Genomic DNA, 22,230 nt, shown 5'->3' with positions numbered 1-22,230 from the left:
CAGACAAAAATTACCTCAGATCAGTACCAAACTTAAATCAATCTTGATGTGGTTGGTTTATGCGGTTTTATTGCCGCTGGCCGCTGACCCCAGTCTAAAAGTTGAAGGGGAGCCCGTGATAATTCTATGAATGGCTCCGTGCCAGACCTTCCCTTCACCCAAATGTGCCAAAAAGGTCATGTTAGGTCCACATCCATTAACAGAAACAGAAATAGATTCCGGAACAGACTTTTTATAACTCTGCTATATAATAAAGAGCATAACTACAAGCAGATCCTACGTGATGGGGTAGCACAATGTAGCGGCTGTGTTTTGGAGCTTGTTCAATACATTACAAGTTAGTGAAAAGTCGCTGGGTCGCTGGAGTCTCTGGCAAAGAGCAAGGTGATTATTAAAATGGGGAGTCATAGATAACCCTGGAATGGCATTAAACTGCTGGGGCTTGAGGTTGCTGCTGATTGGCTGGAAGGGACTGTCACTCAAATGAGGCTTTTGGGTTACCTAATGTAATTGGTCTGGATTGTCATTGCTGGCTCGTAGCAATGCAACTGAAACACTACATACAAAAAATCTTATTATTTATAAAGATGTAAGGAATACTGTGTATTAAAAAAATTAAAAGTGTTGTCGATTCAGTTCAATTCTGTGTACTATCGTAACAAAATATCAAAATATGTTTGTTTAAATGTTTCCAAGTTTAAATAAGATCTTTAATCCCAGTTTGTGGATATCAAAATAAACCCACCGTCGATTCTCGATTATGAGTGCCAGTTGATAAGAGGGCTCGATGCTACAACATAAACATGCCACAAATATCATGCAGCGTGTAAAATTATGATTTTTCCCTTCACATTCTTAAACACATCATAAATCTGAGCAATGACAGACATTCTCTTTGGAGATTCAGTGATGATCAGCACCATACTGTGAAACAAATACATTCACGTATGTCTGTTTATACAGAGAGGGTTTACACTGGCACTGGAATAGGTTTTGTTGGAGCTCTAGCACGCAGTTTCTAAATTTCATAGATCTCCAGGCATTCCCATGTCAGGAAGCCTTTATCCCCACCAGATCAGGTTACGAATCTGTGGGTGGAAATTGAATTCCCAGCCTCAACAGAATCCTGGAACACCGCACGCATCTTGATTACTTGGCTCGGCAGTTTGGAACCAACTATCCCTTTGTCTTTGCCTAAGTAATAGAAGGGCTAAAATCAATTGAATTTTAAGTCTTATAGAGGGTCCCCATCATGATCTTTTTTTTGGTCCATTTATATTTATTTGATCATAATATGCATAACTCCGATGATATAGCAGGTAGGAAAAAATATCAGGTTCTGATATGATATGATATGATGTTTAAAATATGACAATCAGCCTAGAACAACACTTCGGCCAATTATTATATATATCCAATTCACATAGTTAACTGTATTCTAATACTGTAAGTATATGACCTTTACAAAAAGATATCTGGAAGAACCCATTGGCTTATGGGGTCCCGAATCCCCCCAGCCCCCCCCCCCTCAATTCAATAGAATTTAGAAAATAGTATAAACTGAATTTAGAGGATTTCTAGTTATGTCTACTGTATCATACTGTTCAAATTTAACCTACTGTAATATTAAAAATACTCTATCAAAAGTTTAGAAATATCTCCCACCCACATTTTAGAATAATAGTCCTAACAAAGTAGCTTGTAGATATGCACTATTTCTAAAAGCAGATATACAACCACAGAAAAAATGAAGGGACCATTTCAAAATTATTTTCATTTTTTTCTGAATTTAAAATTTATTGGTGTGTTTAGATAAATTGATCGTTTTTGTTTCATTCTGTGAACTACAAACAATATTTCTTCCAAATTTCAAATAAAAATATTGTTTCTAATTGTATTTATTTGCAGAAAAAGATAAAACGGAGAACAAGAGAAATGATGCTCTGATGCTCTTTGTATTTGACCTCTGATACTGCAAAGAAAACAAGTTTATATTAATTTTAAAGCAATGCAACAGGAACATTTGTACACAGGAAAAGTTAAAAATATATTTTTGTGTGATCACCTCGTGTCTTGTCATGCTGTAAGTCATTCACATTGCTTTTGGATGACTTTATGTCGATGTTTGTTTTTGTGGAAAGTTAACAGACATTAGACTGGAATGGCCGCAATACATCTAGAAATGCTGATTAAATAAAAATGTGAAAAAATATCTGCGACTTTTAGAGACAGTTTGGCAAAACTTGGTAAATAAACAAAAAAACTCTTTGAATATTACCCAAATGTAATACTGCATATGTCAAAAGTATTTACAATATGTTACCATATCACTACTGTCCTTTCATCTACACTATATCACTGATGTCCCCGTCCCACAGGCTCCTTTTACAGAAATAAAACTGCATTGGTTTATCGGCTCAAAGTGTACGCTGCAATGTAAAAGAGCTGTAAACCCGAATGTACAGCTGCTGTATGACATAGGGGTTTTACAGGAGCTAACATTAGCCCTTGCGTTCACTGCATGCACCTTGTCGGTAAACTAAATCATAAATAACTCGGCTAAACAAGCCACCGTAAAGATCTTCGTGTATAGAAGCCGATGGGCAACTGCACAAAATACCATGCCGCACAGAGCATCGATTCAATTATAGGTGAGACTTTTAGGTCATGACTTTTTTAAGACTTTTAGGCAAGGTCAGAGTGGATCTAATCCAAAACAATGCTCACGGCGTCCATATGTGAGGACTCATCAGTCACACTCTGGGTACGCAAACAGCCGTCTGCGTGTAAACCCGGCTCACATTACCGCAGTTCGTACTACCATGGAACACTGAATCACTGAGATTATTCTATTTTCTACCAATGAGATCAAACCAATTCAAACAGACGGATGACATCATACAAATAACAAGTTTGGTTCTTATATTTGCGTTTAAAACTATACTTACAGTAATGAAGCTTAAAGATATTCACATTTGCTTGCTAAACATGTTAAAACTTTTGAAACAATTATACAGAATAACTGCAGAAATTAAAGCCTTGAGTACGAATCTAGCCAAATGTTTTCGATCATATTAATACTTTTCAACTTGTAATCATATATATATATATATATATATATATAATAATATAATTACAAATTAAATATTAATATAATACTAATAAATAAACTGAATATTATACAATAAACCGAACTGAACTTGTAATACTATACACTGAAGTGATTATTCAGATGGTAGTTACTTAAAAAGAGGTAGGTAAAATAATTCCAAAATTATGGGATAATTATGCAAACAAAAAATATATTGGTTACTAAACAAAATGGAGTTACAACAACGTTTGGTCTCAGTGTTTTTTTGCCATGTTGTATTTCATTGAGAAGCTTTTAGTCACAACATGCGGGATAAAACAGCTAGATAATCACATGGTCCTAAGAGCAACTGTTATTTTCTAAATACACTAACAAGAAATACATAACTTGTAAGTAGGGCTGTCAAACAATTAATCACATCCAGAATAAATTTTATGTTTACATAATATGTGTCTGTGTACTGTGCATATTCATTTTGTGTTTATAATAACATACACATACATGTATATTTAAGACAAATATAAAAATTCATTAACGTTGATATATAATTTAAATTATTGGTTCATATAAATAAATACCTTTAATATTTCCAAAATATACATTTATGTTTTTGTGATTATATCTGTGATAATATGGACAGAACGTATATTATATCAAATCAGACTTTTTTATGGATGTGATTAATCGTATGGCAGCCCTACTAGTTAGACATAGTTATGTCTGGACAGTTATATAAATTCATTAATTATTTGCAGATGTGTCAAAAAGTAAATTTTGGACCCTGGTTGGACAGCTAAGTAAAGACTCAAGACAACAAAAACAAGTGCTCGTTTTACACATCTACAACCAGATCTATCCAAAGGCAGTAAACCCTTCTGCGTTTCCTCCTTATTACAGCAGCACAGCAATAAATACGCACCTCTAGATACAGAAACTATCCCCTAAATGCTACTAAACCGCAATTAAACATTAACCTTTTAACTTGTGCGCAATGACAGAGTCGTCCATTGCTGCGGGCTACCACCTGTTCCCCATGCGCTATAGCTGTGAAGATGGCTCAGTTGTCTTTTGAATAATAACCATTAGACTGCGACAATAAGCACAAAGTAATTTGTCTGTCAGTGAAACAGCACGAAGTAGCCATAGCATGATCTCTATCTCGCTTCTGTTGGCTCCGTTACAAAGCCTGTGAACTGAGCACAGAATGAATAACATTATGAGTTAAGCCGAAAAACTTTCAAAGAAAAAACAACCTCAGTGAACTGAGGTATTCCAACATGCAAAAATTGGATTTACCAAATCGCAAATGCTGTGATATTCTATAATTTTTTTTGGTAATTTTATACCATTTTTTGTGTGAAAGCCAATGGCAATCCTACGCCAAATATGAATTTTCTTTATGTATATTTAAATATATGATGTTATTTTCCTCATAATCCAAAATTAATAAAAGAAAACGGTTTTCTATATTAAAAAGGACATTTTAATCTTGAGTACCTATAAAGAGTCTTTAGTTTGATCACATTTATAAAAGACATACAGCTGTACGATTATTTCCGAAAACAGACGACCTCATGCACATGCACACCCATTGCCAACAAAACACAGACACATGACTCAGTTCCACTTACCGCGTGCGGTTCATTTCCAGCATTATTTAGCGATCTCCAAATCAAGCGTTAAATCCACCGTTTCTCCCCGAAATGCAGTTAACAAACAAAAACAGCTGAACTTTGCGAACGCAGTGTTCTTTCTCTTGCTCCAACGGGTTGACGTGTGCGCATGCTCCTTCACCCGCTCTCCCTGGTTTACACGTGGGCATGCTCTTTCTTTTTGCTCTGGCGGGTTGAGGCATTGGCGTGCTTTTCCGGGAGAGTTATCCAATAAGGGACAATGAAAAGTGGATACGAATTCGAAATGTTCGGAATAAATTCAGAAACCTGTTCGAACCCTGACGGAGTGAATCGAGCATAGAAATGCTACGTCATATGTTTTTTGACAAATTGACCATTTTAGCATGAGAAGCCAGCATGTTTAACATTATAAAGAAGACCAAATGCATGAAACACTTTGCCCCCCCCCTTAAGGTTGTAAAACTGCAAAGCTGCAAAACATATAGTCAGTGTTTGAAGGTGTTTGTTTGTCAGCAATGAAGTTGATTGGTCGAGAAGAGTCGAGCTCAAAAAATATTATTGGTGTGTAAGGAAGTTAGTCTCGATATAAATGTAAGTTAAATTTCTTTAAAAAAGTGTATTTCTTCCGAAAAATTTGTATTTTAAAGAATTAAATATCACCAAAGCACTCTGTCGTCATATTTAAAATATTATTTTGTAATTTATTTTTGTCAGGATCTGACCTTTACTTCAGATTGATGTGAATTAAATCCCACCCCTGTGAGAGGAAATGACTTTATGGCTGTGGCAGGCAAATATGATGCATTTCCAGTTGAAACATCTGTGGAAAACAGAAAACAGGAAGTTGAGAGCGGGGCATAATTAAAGCCTTGTGTTTACATTACAACCCGGAAAACCACATATAGTAAGGCCAAGTTATTTTCAACAAAACAATAAAAATGAAACGAAGTCAATAAATGATCAAAATAACCTATGAGATTTAGCATAACATGATAGAATATGACACGCTACTACAAATGGTGTCATTTGGAGGAGACGTTGTCATTCTAGCAAACAAGCAAAATGAGTAAATCATATTTTGGTCCATTGTCCCAAAAAAATATTTTTTAAATGCGTGTACATGTGGCTTAAAATCAGCCTGCATCCACTAAATGCCAGAAAAAAATTTGATACTCAGAATACAACATCGACATTTTGTTCAGTTTATTTAATAATTTATTCAACTATTAACTTTATTAATTGTTGATCGTTAACAACAAAACGTTTTTCTTCGCCTCTATATTCCAACAAAATACAACTATGTCTGCGGTATAAATACATGACTGTAGACGCCCCCTAACCCTCGTACCCCACCACCAAATGACTGCTCTAATAATAATGTCCTCTCTAAAATCACATCTCATACCTCCTGTCCTCTAAACTGCCAATCGAAGTGACAATATTCGACTTACCTTGACCGGCAGCTGATGAATACGCCATTGTGTTACTCAGTGCCATGTTGAGACATCCTTCAGACGACACAGGGAAGTGCACTCCTCCGACCATCGGGCTGTGAGGGTGACAGTGCTGCTTTTAGACTCTAGATCCCAGCGCAACTGGGCTGACCGTATCTTATGACACAGCTCGAATTCAAGGCATAACCGTCTCTATGTGGTAGAGGACTGTTTATAAAATCACTCAGTTTAATAAAGAGTGGTTGTGCTCATAAAGGGCTTAACCACAGAATTGCATGCGATGACCGGTAAGTATTAAAATAGACCACATTTATACAAGACCTTTAAAAATATCTTGTTTCTTTACCAAGTTAGCAAAGGTTACCGTAGCCAACCATGTGACGAATTTATCAGTTAGTGGCTAAGATTACACATAGTTCTCTTAAAACTACACAGACTGTAAGTTTTTTCCTATGTACTCACCTCTCGGTGTAAAGCGAACAGTTCTGTAGATGTAATTTGCCCTTCACATGCTGGTCCCAGTCCTGAAAACACCAAACACAGAGACCAAACATAAACACGATACGTCAGTCCGATTCTCTGACTTCGCTTCTAATCCCTCTGTGTAAGAGTGATAGATTCCTCTGGCGTTGCCGTAAACCGGCCATTAGAGAGATAGCGGCTCACAGAAGAGAGAGGGTGAGAGCCTAAAATGAATGCTATTGTGACAGCCCCCACTAGAACAACTGTGTCCTCACCCTCTAAACCTGCCTTCGACACACGCCAGCTGCCACAAAAGCCTTCACACCCAACTGTAACCAACAAGCCCATTTATTTTACTTAAAGTACTAGCACCTAACTCAATTCTAGAAAATCAAAAGGGAAAAAATGTATATGTAAGCCTCTAGATGGATAGCTTTTGATGCATTTCGCCCAAGAAGCACATTCTTGAGGTTTGTCATCTTACAAATATTTACAGTGTAGTGTAGTTGATCCACTCACCTTCAAGTTGTAAACCTTCTTCTCACAAATGGTGCACTGATGGGGTAGGTGTGAAGGTGTTGTCCCATGAAAGTCATTGATCTGATGAGGTTGTAAGGACATCCTCACCCCTTCCTCCCCCTGGTGAAGCTGGGGCTGCTGTTGAAACCCTCCTTGCTGCCCCATGGATGGACCAACTCCTGGGCCACATGCTGAGTTGAACTTGGGATCTGCCGTGGGTTCCTCAGGGTTATACAGCTCTGCTCTCTGGCCCATGAACCCTGGGCCTGTTGGTACCCAAGCGCCAGAACCTGCTCCTGTACCCATGTCCATTTTTCCCAGGTTGACCGGGCCTTTCCATTGATCCTTTGGAGCTGATGAAGACCGAGATCCCAGATTTTGTTCACTAACTCCTCCTAGGTATCCTGTTGGTTTAACCTGGGATTCGGAAGAGTAGAAGTCTCTCTGAAAATTGCTTTGGATGTTGTTTCTGGGTTGAGATCCTCCATATTGTCCACCATCACACGCCTTACTAGTCACAACTGAAGCCCCTCCGTGAAATCCAAATTGTAGGCGTCGATCTGTTTCCGTCAAAAACGTACCGGTTTTTTTACCATACTCATTGTGTTGACTGACATTCTGGTTGGACCCCCCACCGTAAGTGGTAGGCCTGATCCCAGTAGGATTTGGATTGAAGCCACTGCCAACCAGTGTTCCCAAAGCTGAGTTTGGGGGCGGGAAGGACATGGGTGGTGGTGGAAACGACCCACCGTGAGCTTGGGGCATGCCGGAACCTCTAAGCTGGTTGAACAGCGGCTGCGACATGGCCACATTGGAGAGAACCTGATTGAGGACAGATGCTGCGGCAGCTGTATTGGTGGACTGGGCGAGTTTGAGACGGTGGAGGGTAAGTTGGGCCTGAAGCTGAGCCAGCTGAAGACTGGCGGGACTCAGCAGCAGGTTTTGACCCACTCCACCAAGAGCTCCGCCCAGAGGAGCCAACGACTTATCAGGCTTGTCTCCTGTGGAGCTGCGAAAAGATACGTAACATGTCAGGTCAAAATCCAAGGGAAGATTGGATTAACAGAAGAGAACAAATACTATTGTTCGATTAAACTAGGTAAATACATTTTGTTTGTAAATATTTTTACTCAGAAACATAATTTCCAAACAAAGAAAGTAGTACTGATTAAAAGAGTAACAAGAAAAGCTCAAAATGGAACATGTGCCGTCTAGATCTACGCAAAATATGTTTATTGTGTTTCATAAGGTTTTGAGAATGGCACACAAATAGCTATGCTTGAAGGTTTTGCCATGCGTGTTCCCAGGCGAGAGAGAGTGTAGGGATACGTCTGACGGGATTGACGAAAGGTTGTGTGGAAAGCCCATATATGGAGACGGCTTGCCCATTACTAACTCTGCACAAACGCTTCCAGGTGATTATCAGCGAATGATGTTAATGACAGCTTTTGAAATTGAAATGCATTGCTTTGTGATATATCATATCAGGGTACTGAAATTGGCTTCGTCCGATCAGGAAACATTCCTCTAGCCCAGACGCTTTGGACTCCACGTCCCCGTTTGAGTGCACTGATTAATGCGCTCACATGCTGGCTAAATTTAGCCAGCGCTACTATCAATCAAAATATCTGTGCAAGCTTCCTGCCATCCTCGCTGAGCACACACCCTCCAAAGTGAGAGCCAGAGATCAGCACAGGTGGCAATTCCCCAAAGGAAAGTCGTGCTATAGTGCTGAAAGAGGGAACAACAAAGTTTCTGAAAGGCACAGGTAGGAAGCGTTACACCAGGACTCCGATTTTGGAGCAAAATCCCCCAATAACTTTTGTCTTGTGATATAAATATTTCAAGGGTGGTTCTGGTGTGTAAAATTGTTCCCACTGGAACAAGGGGGAGGTTCTCAAATACTTCTGAATCTGAATTTGTGCAACTGAATATTTGGGGGGATTAACACCTCTCCAATGCTGTACTGGAGTCATTTCTTATTATGATATGGACTTACAGGAACATTCTCAGATCGTAAAGTTCACACATCAATACTAACTCCAAATAAGCTAGCCTTCATTTCTACAAAATAGAAAATGAAAAAAAATATTATTTGTCTGTTGTTCAACATATTGTATGAACGTACATACAGTACACTGGGCCAAAAATGTTTTTGAAAAACTTCATCCACACGTCGCAATATTACTGTATTAGATTAGAAAATTAAAGCTTGCAAGATCTCTTAACAAATGATGCATGAACCTTCACAGGCCTAACCACAGTTTTAGCCATTTGTGCTAATATATTCAATGAAAATCAGACAGGAAAATTTTGGTAAAGTTAGTGTGTCTTAGCCGAGGATCAGGTGTATCACATTAAGATTTTAAAATATCCAGCACCAGAAAATGTCCACACGGTGTTTGAACACTATATCTGGTATTTAATTGTTTTTTGTGAATTGTTTTATTTATGCTATATTTTATGGATTAAATGCTACAAGTTGTTATAATGTATATCAAAACTGGCCTAAGATTTTTTTTAACGTATTTTGGGGTCACTTTATTTACAGTAATTACACCAAACTAATTAAATTTAAGAAAGAAACGCATATAAAACAGTAGGTGAAGCATTAGCCTATACTGAACGTACAGCTGTAGATTGGCTACCATGCAACTCGAAAGAAGAAATGTCTATCTTGAGCAAAGACATAACATACATAAATTAGATTTTACGCATACAACTGGTGTTTGAGAAACAACAGCTGGCCAATTGAAAAATACCAGGATTAGATTTCCAGATAAGGAGCCAAATTCCAAATTTATGGCATACAAGCTATAAATGTAAATTCAACTGGTGTACCATCTACTGTATCAGTTCGTCACACATTGTTATTCCTATTCATATGAATCCAAGATGCTGTACATTTGAACAAATCTTTTTACATTAACATTTGTTACATTTATACATTTGGCATATGCTTTTGACCTTTACCAATTGAGGCCAACTTTAAATGTACGTTAAACTCTAATCTGCATTTATTAAAGTTTTATGGTAGCGTGCAAGTACATCCAAGTAATATGTCCAAAATTAAAACTGGCTTATGAAACCTAGTGTGGAACATTTTGTGTTGTTTGCTGTGTTGACATTGATCCATAATTATGCTTATTGAATAAGCCAACAGAGTGTTATAAAAGCATTTACATCCAGGGCCAAACTTAAAATTCAAAAGTCAATTTTGTCAAATTGACATCCATCCAAACTGATGTCCTGGACATTTAAGGTTATATTTCATCAGTAACTGTGTTCCCTAGGAATCAAACCCATGACCTTGACGTCGCCAGCATCCCGTTCTTTCACTTGAGCTACAAGAACAGATATATAATATTATCAACATTGTTCAGTGTTATTAAATAGCACTAACACGGGTGCCGCTCTACCTTCATGACTCACAGCCCGAAATACATCGCTGACATACAGCACAGAACGCTCAGCTAACACGGGAAACCAATACAGCCTTCATGACTGCCGGCTCGGTGGAGTCCTGACTCGGGTCATCTCATTTAAACACAAGATTCAGGTGTCAAATGCAGTCCAGTGTTAAGAAAGCAGATGCGCTAAGCATAATTATATATCATTGTGAATGTTCGATGTCTTTGCACCGAATGGGGCGTGGGAAGGGACGTGCTGCATGACTTTTCTTGAATTTGTGTCTAATCCAGGGATAACATGACTGGGGTGGTGGGGTCAAAGCCCTCCGACTTCACAACACAGACAGTTATGGCCTGGAAGCAACTGTTCTGGTTTTATAAAAGCTGGGCTGTGATTGGTTGAAAATGCGTCACATGTTTAGACAACACATCAGACTTTATGCGACCTTGTGATGCTGGACGCAACATCCAGTTTATTTACGTATGCAGAGTTTGAGGGATGTGCACTACTGAGGGTAGTACAAAGTAAATTATTATTCTTTTTTAATGTTAGTGAGTTTAAATAAATAAAAAAGTTGTTTACTAATATTAAATGAATAATGTGGGTCACTAATACTACTGATTTGTACCTTAAACAATGGATTCATGTGTCTATATTGAGATATATATTTTAATTAATTTCTGCAATATATTTTGCCATATTTTGCTAAAACGTTTTTGCAAAACAAAATGTGTAATTACATGAAATTAGAAGTTACTAAAAACATAACAACTGCATATAAAAATACTTTTTGCCGGAGGTTACTAAGCCGACTTCGTTTTCAGCTTCTCCCAATGTTTTAATATCTCGGCCAGTTGGTCGCTGAAACAAATTGATAACTGTTCCAAAATAACACTTTGCTTTAAACAAATGGTTTTGACCTAAATAGTAGAGCGAAGTGAATTTATTTTGCAACACATAACATTTACATTTATTCATTTAGCAGACACTCTCATCCAAAGGAACTTACAAATGAGAGAGCATTTAAGATTTTGTTTAAGGAACTATAAGTGTGGTTGACAAAGCTAGAATATCTGGCTATTTAAGTATACTAATAAAAATACTTCACAAGTCAGTATAGCATATTTATTCTGCGGATACATATTTTAAAAGTACATTAAGAGATACATTTTTTCCCCAAAAAAACTTCACAACAAAAAAATCATTAAAAAGTCACATCACAAAAGAATCACAAATTACAATATATCTAAAAAAGAACACAAAAGTTTTACTTGCTGGTGTAAAAACTCTGAATCCACAAAGAAGCTACAACAACAAATACACTGAATTTAAAATCTCCAGAATGTCTCTATAAATTACATCCAAGCTAACAAAATTGGGAATATTCTGGAAAATTTGGTTTTAATTTTGTTGGGCAAAAGGGACTGTGTTATTTTCTTTATTTTTATTTAATGTCCATTATTCATTTATTGCAGGAATATGATGAAAACCCTTTTCTTATAGAAGGTAATTGAACATGCCTTATCTATTAGAAGCATAAACGTTGAAAAACCCAGTGAGAAGAATTTTATATTATCTCAAAACATTGATGAGTGAAAAGTGTCCTTTGAGAGAATCTGAGGCAATGTACATGGACAAACTTACAAATCACTGCCGCTCTGATGAGAGTGTGTTACCGTATTCAGTTACTGCTTACAGGAGCAACCGGTGGCTCACATGTAATGTATGTACAAGGTTTGTTTACATATCAACTTTAAACGCTATAGCACCATGAAAATTCCACATGAGAAGAATATATCTTTCTTACTTACTAAATAAAAAATACAAATGTGTGAAGGGTGCATATGTACACACTTTTTAATGTGCCATTTTCTTCCTTTTTATGTCTCAAGTTTAATCCTATTTATTTTTTCATGCATGTGTTTTTAATTAAGTTTAATTTATTATTTGTTTATTAATTTAAATTTTGAAAAAGCAAGGTGTGACTACCAGGCTTTTTACTACTGATGGAGATATTGGTGCAATTCCCATGACTGTGAATAAAAAAATTACAAAGAACAATTTTGTTATTGAGAGTTTTAAAATCACCTTTGCAGCATATTGATCTTATTATAGGCACATATTTTATTGTTCTTCTTACTCTTCATATATTATGTAGGCTATGTACATCAGGCAGTAAGGATTTCCTCAAATGAGAACATGTGCAACTCTCAACTTGACCTTACCTTTCAAAATAACATTAATTTACCTACACTGTAACGAATTGCTGTAAAAACTACAGCGTTATTTTACAGAAGCTGACTGTATTTTAAATAATACAGAATATTGCTGTAAAGTGCAATGCATTCTGGAGTCACGTGACGGATTAACTCAATGTACAGAATATTGCTGTAAATTTCAAATCTACAATGGCGGGATGATCTTCAACAGTCGAGATTGGGGTAGTGCTCAAAATGAATGATTCACACCTGTGGTAAGTAACTTATTACGTATTTTTTTTCCATATTTGGTAACTATCATGCTGGTAACTTTATATAGAGGTATCTAAATTCGCGTTTCATATTGGTAACCCCGGATTCAACCTCCATCCGCGGGGACCGAAGGAGTCTTGCGGGGTTTCAGCAGCGCCGTCGCGGTAAGATTTCAAACATTCTCCGTCGCTATAGCACCTGAGGACAGAAGTTGTTCATGTTATTTAGAGTTTTTGTTCACACCAGGAGTGAAGGCGGTATGTGACGAGCTACAGTTCATTGTATTAGTAAGTTGACGGTTGTTTTTTTAATGTTGAACATCGCGCCCGCCGTAGACTCGGTAAAAGTTACTTGCTTCGACAGTTGGGATACCACACTCGCTCGTGATTATTTTGTGGTGTAATTCAAATTTGCAAATGCAGTCATCCGTTAAATCGAGCGCCCAAATTAAAATGAGTCACCATAGCTTGAGGTAAGTCGATGTTCACGGAGGATAGCCCGGTAAAGTGATTAATGTACGTAACCATCTAGATATACAGTTTATGTATCGGAGGCCAGCTGAGAGCTTGAGCAAAAGACGTTAGCGACACCCTCATTGTATAGCAGGCCTGTCTCCCAAATAGGACCGTTGGAGGGTGGGAGTGAGACCCGTTACAAAATACTAGTGTGACAATTTCTTGACCGTGACATCCCTAACGTTAGTTGGATTACATTTCTGTATAAGTACGGTTTTAAGTGTAAGTTACTCTGTTTAATTTGCTTAGAGTTTGTTTGTAGAGTCACTTATACTAAAATGTAGTTTAAATGTAAAATGCTTAAAGATAATTGTATAGTCACTATTAACTATTACTATTGTCACATGTATAATTGTTTGTTTTAGGACACACTTTGCCATGCAGGCCACTGGATGCTGACTACTGAAGGTTAGGTTGTGTGTGACGGTGCTCAGCACAGCTTCATGTCTGGCCTTCCCACTCTGTTGATAGCATGTTACATATTCAATCTTGAGTACCAGGATGGGGCAGCATGTACTTGGAGTCCAATGAAAGGTATTAATTGAACAACTTCCTTACCTGCTTTTTATAGATATGTTTATGTTATATACCTGTTAAGACCTTTAAAACAATATTTCTCAACGAGAGATGCATTTTTTTGGGGCAAATTATTTAGAAGTCTCCCCTATTTAACACTAGCAAGCTGATGATTTAATTCATGTGTTTTAATATAATATATTTTGCACATTTAATATATAACATTTAGTTTTTCCTGACTCTTTGTAGATATTAATCCAGAGAGTGGAACAAGAAGCGTCATCTAAAATGCCAGGATACAGAAGAAACAGGTTGCAGTGAACCCACATGTCGCCGCTCTTCTAAACACAATGATGAATATTCAGTGTAATCGATGAAAAGTAAGAAGCACACACACACACACACACACACACACAGGCACACACACGCACACACACACACACACACACACAGATCTCATCATTGAATTACATCATTTTATTATTCTCTGACTGTATATGTTGTCCTCTGTTTTTCTCTGACTATAAATTGAATATCTAACATTATTCTCTTGTTTCGTTTCCATAGTTCCAGCTACTTGTTGTGCTCTGATGGATCAAGATGTGGACCGTTTTACAGACTCACTTTGGCCTTGTTTTGCAATGTTGTTTCATGATGGTAATGTTGGTTAACGTGTTGTTTAAACATGAATGTTTAAAGAGCCATGTTGGATACTATGAAGTTGTTACTGAATAAAATTATTTCATGTACAACAACGTACACAATTTGTCTGTAATGTATTTTTGTATCATTAAAAAAAAAAATACTGTATATCCAGTATGCAAAACATACTGGATATACAGTGATTTATGTATTTCTTCTAAATAAAGTAAATTAAAATCAAGCAATTTGCTGTAAAAAATACAGCATTATACTGTTACTATTCAAAATTACAGTTTTCCTGTATTCTGCAATTACAGTAAATGGCTGTAAATTAAATTACAGTACTGTGGCTGTACATTTTACAGTAACTGGCTGGCAACCCTGCTGCCAGTAGTTTACTGTAAATTTTACAGGATTTTTACAGTGTAATGTAGGTTGATTCCGTCATATTGAATCGTGCTTTGGACTTCTTTTCATTTGTAAATCTGTTAAGATGATGCCAAACAATATGGCATTTCAGTAAATGGAACAAACTTCGTAGAAATATTTAAAGTTCATGAAAGGTGAGTTGTTGACATCTACATTGTGATATTGAATCGTACATCTTTCTTTATGTTATTAAATAATAAAAATAACTAATAATTTGTATAACCCGCTACTGGGAAAACAGTTAAATGAACAGTCCTATTAATCGCTTTATCAAGAACAACCGGCATATTTGTCTGAACCACTGGCACATCTGTTGTGCCAGACTCTTCAAATCTCACCACCAGACAGATCAAAGCTCTATTTCTCTACAAACTTTCACACATTCACAAGAGGAAGCAATAAATTAGACCCACTAGAACCAAGATTCCATGCGGGAAAACACAGTCCCTAGCAGGCCAAACCCAGTACTGACTCACCTATACAATCCTCTAGAGTCTAGATGATGATCTGAATAGCTCCTATATGCTGTTAACAGGCCCACACGCAAACCAGTCTACGTGTCGGTACAGTGACCTCCAAAAGTGCACAATGCGCATTTACGCACTCTGGCCCGCTCGCAGTTCCCAGTGCTGTGTGCGCGCTCTGTCCCTGTGGGCTGGATAGAGGCCGGAGTGATGTAGTGTCACATGTGCTTTGCAGTGTAAAGGGAGGGCGATGTGTGATACGCGAACTAACACGTTATTAAAGTCCCAAATGGGAAACGTTTTCGCATTCACGCAGCAAATGTAACCGTAGGAAGCCAAGTTTAATGCCGAATGTTAAACTTAAATATGTGTCGATTACTTGTGAATTTTACGGTTATTTGAGACTATTTTCCAGACAGAAAAAAACACTTCTTTGGAGACTTTCACAAGGTAAAATGTGACCGTTTGTGGCTACACGCATCAATTTACAATAAATAAGAACATATTAACAGAAACTATTTGAATTAGATAAAAACATATAATTATATCACTTAATGTTGTCGAGTTAAATAAGGCTATATCGTTATTAAAATATTATAAAATTAAAATAAAATACAAAGCGTTAAGTTAGGATTTTTCTGAACGCGTAATTACCAACATGCAGAAATCATGGTGTGTAAAATTCAATTGACCTGTTTTTATTTATTTATTTTTACTTGTTAAGAAGTGGCATTTACAAACCAGACTTCGTTAATCGTTATTAAACAGAACAAATGTATTTAACAAGATGTGCAGGTAGTCCTTGTTACACAAAAATGAAACTATATGAAACTTGATGCTAATATGAACTATGTGAAGATAATCCTATAAAGCCTTTTATAAGCGTGACAGAAATGAGGAGGGAAACATTTCTCAAGGAATCACGAACCTCAGAGTTTATCGGCTGATGCTGCGGTATTAAATCCTATCGGTGATCCTAGTTTGACAGCAGTTTGTCTTTGCCAAGACCTCCACCTGGCTCTAGTCTTCAGGCCATGCATCTCTGTGTCCTGCGCGCTCTCGCATGTTTCATTAGCAACATCAGTGCGTCCTAATGACAGATGCGCGCATCACCTGCTTATCATGATGAACGCACGCGGTGACAGCATCTATAAAGCCAAAGCCTCACTCACCAACTACTAATGATTAACATAAGAAAATAGTTACGGACCGCAAACGGTTTCAATTTGCATACGGAACTACGTGACCGAAATTTAGAAATAAATGAACAGTGGTGTGGAAGACCAAATAGACAAAAAGTGCTGTATTTGTGCTACTCAGTGCTTGTTTATCATAAGAAAATGTTTATAGGGCCTATAGAAATAATATTTCACTTTGAAAATAATGTTATCTTTGTTTCTATTTGTTTGTTTTCTTGCGTTATTTATAAATATTTCCCTTAAAAGAATCATATTAAAAATATTATTCAATTAATATAACAAATGAATATTAAAACGTTCTTAAAATGAGTTGATCAAGTTTTCACAGGCAACAAATTATAACAAATAGTAAAGCAAGATATATTTTATTGAAATATAAAATTGAAAAATAATGACTATATTTACAATATTGGATATTTGCTAAATGATGAACAATCAATGTAGTCTACATTATATTGTCAAAGCGCCCATGCAGTCTAACCTGTCACAAGTATTTAACTATAGGTCAAATGCTTGTTTTTATAAAGCAAAGGTGTTGTAAATGTGGTAATATTACAAAACTCATTACATTTCGTTTCTGTTAGCCTAACATATGATTATAGGTCTATTTGCAATGTTTTCGTGATCTTATAACTCTTTTACAGATTTTGTTTTTCAAATGATTTTGAGGAGCCAGTTAACAACAATAGGCTGTTTATTACAAATGATGTATTATTTCATGTATGCGTAGTTAAATATCTTAACAACTCTTTTGTGACCCCACCTTAACTTCCGGTACACATTCAGTGCCTTTACATTATGTCTAATACAAATCAAAAGAAACCGAGAAGAACCATTACTTGGCTAAACTTGTTTCTCCGATATTTTGAATTTAGACTCCAATACCAAGCATAACCGCTAGATGTCAGTGGTCCATACCGTTTGTTTAAATGCGACCAAACTACAGGACCCATTCAACAAATTGTTTATTTAATTAAATGAACATACAACAAAATTCAACAAATCATTTATTTAGTACAATTAGTAGACAGTAAAAAACAAATTAATATTGACATAAATTATAAATAGTTATATTATTAGACACTTCCCAAACACAAACCGGAAGTCAGGCACACAGGAGTCAGATGAAACGGGCTATAAGGGATAAAAAGTGATAATGTTTAATTGTAAATTCATAGTCTATGTTGGATTATATCTAGCTCAATTTAACAGGGATATCTTTTTAGATAGGGTCATATGTGTATGCATGTAAGTTATATACTTATAGGCCTACTTTATACAGGTTTGCCACCTGGTTCAGAGAAAATTAATGAAAACATTTGATTTAGTAAATTAGGTGATATTTGTAGCATTGTAGCGCTCCTCATGGCCTGCCATAAACAGCCCTTTGTACATGAGCGCCCCAGCATCCAATTCCCAGCGAGGTGCCAATGCGGCAGATTTACAGCCAGCCATCTGTTGCCTTCTGCAAGAACGACACAACAACCAGCATTTCAGATTCTTTCCCCTTTTTTAGACTCAAAGGATGCTCCGCCAGACCCCTCATGTTCAGTTTTGACAGGGAACAACTTGACTCTAATGCTAAGATATTTACTGTGAAGCCAAAACCAAGTACAAGATATTTCTTCCTGTATTGTTTATATGTTGTCATATTTATTTGTAGACCGATAATTGCATTCAATAATAGACATTAGAGAATAATTTTCTATGGAATTTCAATAGTGACCAGCAAACATATAATGAAAAGTTTTAAATCCAATTCCTGTAAAAACTGTCAACTTGAAGGAACGTTCTTATGATATACTATGAGCTGATAGAAGGCCAGATCCACTAGATGGTGCTAACAGATTTCTTCCCACTGTCAACAAAACATCGGAGACGTTATTGTGGACTGTGCTACATACAACAAAATGATGACAGTCTGATTGTTTTAAGACTAAAATAGGATAATGATGATCAATTCTGTATGTGTTGTCATCTATTTTATCAGAGAAGATAAGAAGGTGCTTACGTGACATCCATGAAGTTATAGGGATTTTACAACAATAAAAGACAACAGTAGAGTAAAACTAACCACGATCAAATCTATTTAATGCACTTTTGTGGCTTATATTGATTTAAAAAAACTTGCAGAAAATAAACGGTAAAGTAAAAGATGGGAATATTTGATCACAGACTTATTATCTTTAATCTATTTTGTATTAAAAAAGGTTCTCCTTGTGCACTGATGCGATGTATATTTGGAATTCATCTAATGTGAGATCACAGATATGATTTTTAGTGTCAATCTGTTATAATCTTGACAAACTTAATTTTAATCAGACTATTAAATCACAGAAATATAACATAAAATTAATATTTGGTACAAGGAAATATGAAGTTTGTATCCAATGTCAAAGAAGCTTTCAATAAATCTATCAAACTTTAACAAGCCATCAGCCCTCTCAACGAATGCAGCCTATCCTACTTGGCCAAGGCACCGGAGACAGACCGGATTGGCTGGTCGTGACTGTGTTTGTGCCATGCACAGTCGAGCAGAGGATGATTTATAATCCTATGTTGTTACCCAAACCACAGTCTAGTCCGAGAGCCCCAAGTCTAAGGAATGACAGGGTTCACTTGTTCCACGACCATCACAAATGTCAGACTTCACAGTTAGTCACGCCATATGTTGACTTTTACAAGCACTCTGATACGTGAACAAACAGGACATTGTTTAAAAGACATTAGAATGTGTTGTAAAGGTGTGGAGTGTTGTCAGAAGTGATGACTTAAATGCGTGAACATGGTGTTAGCATGTTCGCAGCGGTCACCGTCTCGGCACTGAAATAAAACTTGACTTTTTTAGAGACCATTAAATACCCAGAATTACATGCTGTCAATCTTTGGATGAGAAATTATGGTGCTTTTCCAAAACTTAAGTGTGCTATGGAAGTAGCATCACATCCTTCACAGAAAAGGCTATACCACAATGCACTGCAATTACCTCAGTGAAAGAAACATCCAAGTGGATTATAAAGAAATTAACTTAATTCAGTACTGAAAATTTAGTAAATTAAAATGTTACACTGTGGCACGATATATAACGATATAAATTATCATTAGGATGGGTATTGTGGCTTTGGTGATCTTTTACAAAATCACGTCTTTTAAATCATGTGGTAGTCTGCTAACATGAGAGCAGCATCAACATATATAATGTTTTTGTGTGACGTTTTATTTTACATTTTTCGACTGAAGTTTTATTTCTCAACTTTAATTTAATGGGAACATTTTCAAGATTTGTATTTCTCACATACACCCACGAAAAAATGGAGAGACCATTTCAAAATCATTCACGTTTTTTCAGAATTTAACATTTATAGGTATGTGTTTAGGTAAAAAGATCACTTCTTTCCTTCTGTGAACTACTCACGATATTTCTCCCATATTTAAAACTAAAATATTGTTTCTTTTTGCATTTATGAAAAATGGACACTGCAGAAACGGGTCAAAATAACAGAAAAGATGCTCTGTATTCAAACCTCAAATACTCAAAGAAAACAAGTTCATATTTAATTTTAAGCAACACAACAGTCATATTTTTACACTGATTTAAGAAAAGTAAAAAAAAAATTATTTGTGTGATAACCTTGATTTTTTTATCACAATTTTTCACGTGTCTTCTTGTCACGCTCTCAGTCTTTCACATTGCAGTTGGATGACTTTGTCACCCCTAAGGTTTGATTTTGTAGAAATTCAACAGACACTGGACTGAAATGACCACAATACATCTAGAAATGCTGATTGAATTCAAATTTGGAATGGTCTCAATGTTTTTCTGTGCTTTATATATGTTTGTGTATTCTTTGGCCTTATAGAGTATCATGTCACTAGCAACATCACACACTACTAGCAGCTTAGCCTCATGTTTACATCAAATCATGAAAACTCAACAATAATCAATAAAAAAAATGCTCCCTTCTGTATGTTGCTGCCTACGTTGAGCATTCCAAGTTGATCTCGAGGACACGTCTGAGTTAAAATGCTGCTTTAAAAGGCAGCTGCTTGTGTCTATGTAGACGTCGATGCAAGCAAGTTTTGAAACAGCTACAAACAGCACACCCTATGTTCTTTCTACCCTACTGTTCCTGGATACATTACACCCATTAGTTTTGTTTGCGCAGTCGGTAGCGGCCTGGCTCAAACCTCCGTGCTGACAGTCCTGGGCAAACTACCTCCCCCAGATTACCCCCCAGGGTTGCAGACACTATGTGTAACATCACGTGAGGAGGGCAGAGGCCAGATGACCAAATGATCTTCTGGCTGTCCCACCACAGGACTATGAATATTCTAAAGGCTGTGGAAAGTCCATCCAGCTCAGCACATCGTAACGCGCAGTACAGTCAACAATCACATACAGCCGCCAACACAGACGCCTAGTCTAGTCAGTTAACACAATACTGTGAACATGGAAGACATGAGAGCCTCCCTCAACAAAATATTAAATAGACGTCACCCATTCTTTTGTGTTGACTAGGCAAAGCAAAAATAGCTCCACTGGTCGATTTGCAGTCTAACCACTTTTGAATTGCGGCTCATTGCAATGTCGACGTATAGCAACAAACATAGACACACATTTTATTCGCATAATAATATTGGGATGATGCAGCCCTGAATCTCCACAGATTTTATCCGTACAAATTCAGGGTGGCACAGTTGAGACATTCAAGCATTCCTAACCTCCACCACCCTGATACTCCCCCCGATCGCCCCAACTACCACCACCCTGCAAGGGAGCTCGGCCCAGAGCTTGTGTAGCATTTTACCATCTGTCTGCACCATCAGCCTGTGGATGCCAATCACACCCTGTCACTCTCCAGTAACACTACCTCCTCAGCCAATCACAACACCGTACACATCCTCCTCGGCCAATCAGAGTCAAGTGCTTCATACACCTGCTGTCACCCAATGGTTCTGCCCTCACATGGAAATGCACAGCAGGCCAAATACATTTACACATGCATGTGTTACCCTTTCATTCAGAGATGTGAGGAAAATATGCTTGAGTTAAGATGTACAAGAATTTTAGTGTGAAGCCAATAGGTTATGTTGAGTTGTTTCAACCCAAAATGTTGGGTTGTTTAAACTCATTGTTGGGTCAAATAGAAATATTTTGCCGTTTAATTCAGCCCAACGGCTAGGTTTGTCCCTTTTTGACCCAGCGCTGGGTTGAAAATAACAGAGCATATTTTGGGTTATTTAAATGCCTGTGTCATGTCTTTAAGCAGTTTGCTAAAGTATGAAGTTCACAATCACAAGCACACACACACATGCATACAATGAGTTTACACTTTGCACCTCCTAAAATAAGCGCTATTAAAATAAAGTTAGTGCAGCAGTAAAGCCTAAAAAACATCACTGTTTGGCAGCCTGCCTGCTTT

The 22,230-nt window shown here is 37.0% G+C and overlaps 1 protein-coding gene and 1 long non-coding RNA gene across 2 annotated transcripts in view; one reads left to right on the top strand and one right to left on the bottom strand.

Moving 5' to 3' along the window:
* Positions 1–22,230, bottom strand: part of rbm20 (RNA binding motif protein 20) — a 48,371-nt gene that overhangs the window by 7,764 nt on the left and 18,377 nt on the right. The window contains exons 2-5 of the mRNA XM_056759926.1: positions 7,161–8,169; positions 6,642–6,703; positions 6,177–6,274; positions 5,448–5,545 (exon numbers count right to left, since the gene is read on the bottom strand). Of these exons, the coding sequence (XP_056615904.1) occupies positions 5,448–5,545; positions 6,177–6,274; positions 6,642–6,703; positions 7,161–8,169 (1,267 nt within the window). The remainder of the gene's footprint in view (positions 1–5,447; positions 5,546–6,176; positions 6,275–6,641; positions 6,704–7,160; positions 8,170–22,230) is intronic.
* Positions 12,498–14,805, top strand: LOC130430768 (uncharacterized). The gene is made up of 3 exons (XR_008907913.1): positions 12,498–14,091; positions 14,323–14,453; positions 14,641–14,805. It is a non-coding gene; the product is annotated as an uncharacterized LOC130430768 (long non-coding RNA).

The sequence above is a fragment of the Triplophysa dalaica genome, chromosome 10 (genome assembly GCF_015846415.1).
Source record: "Triplophysa dalaica isolate WHDGS20190420 chromosome 10, ASM1584641v1, whole genome shotgun sequence".
Taxonomy (NCBI): Eukaryota; Metazoa; Chordata; class Actinopteri; order Cypriniformes; family Nemacheilidae; genus Triplophysa; species Triplophysa dalaica.
The sequence above is the reverse complement of the archived record's forward strand: the minus strand, read 5'-3'. Positions and strand labels throughout refer to the sequence as shown.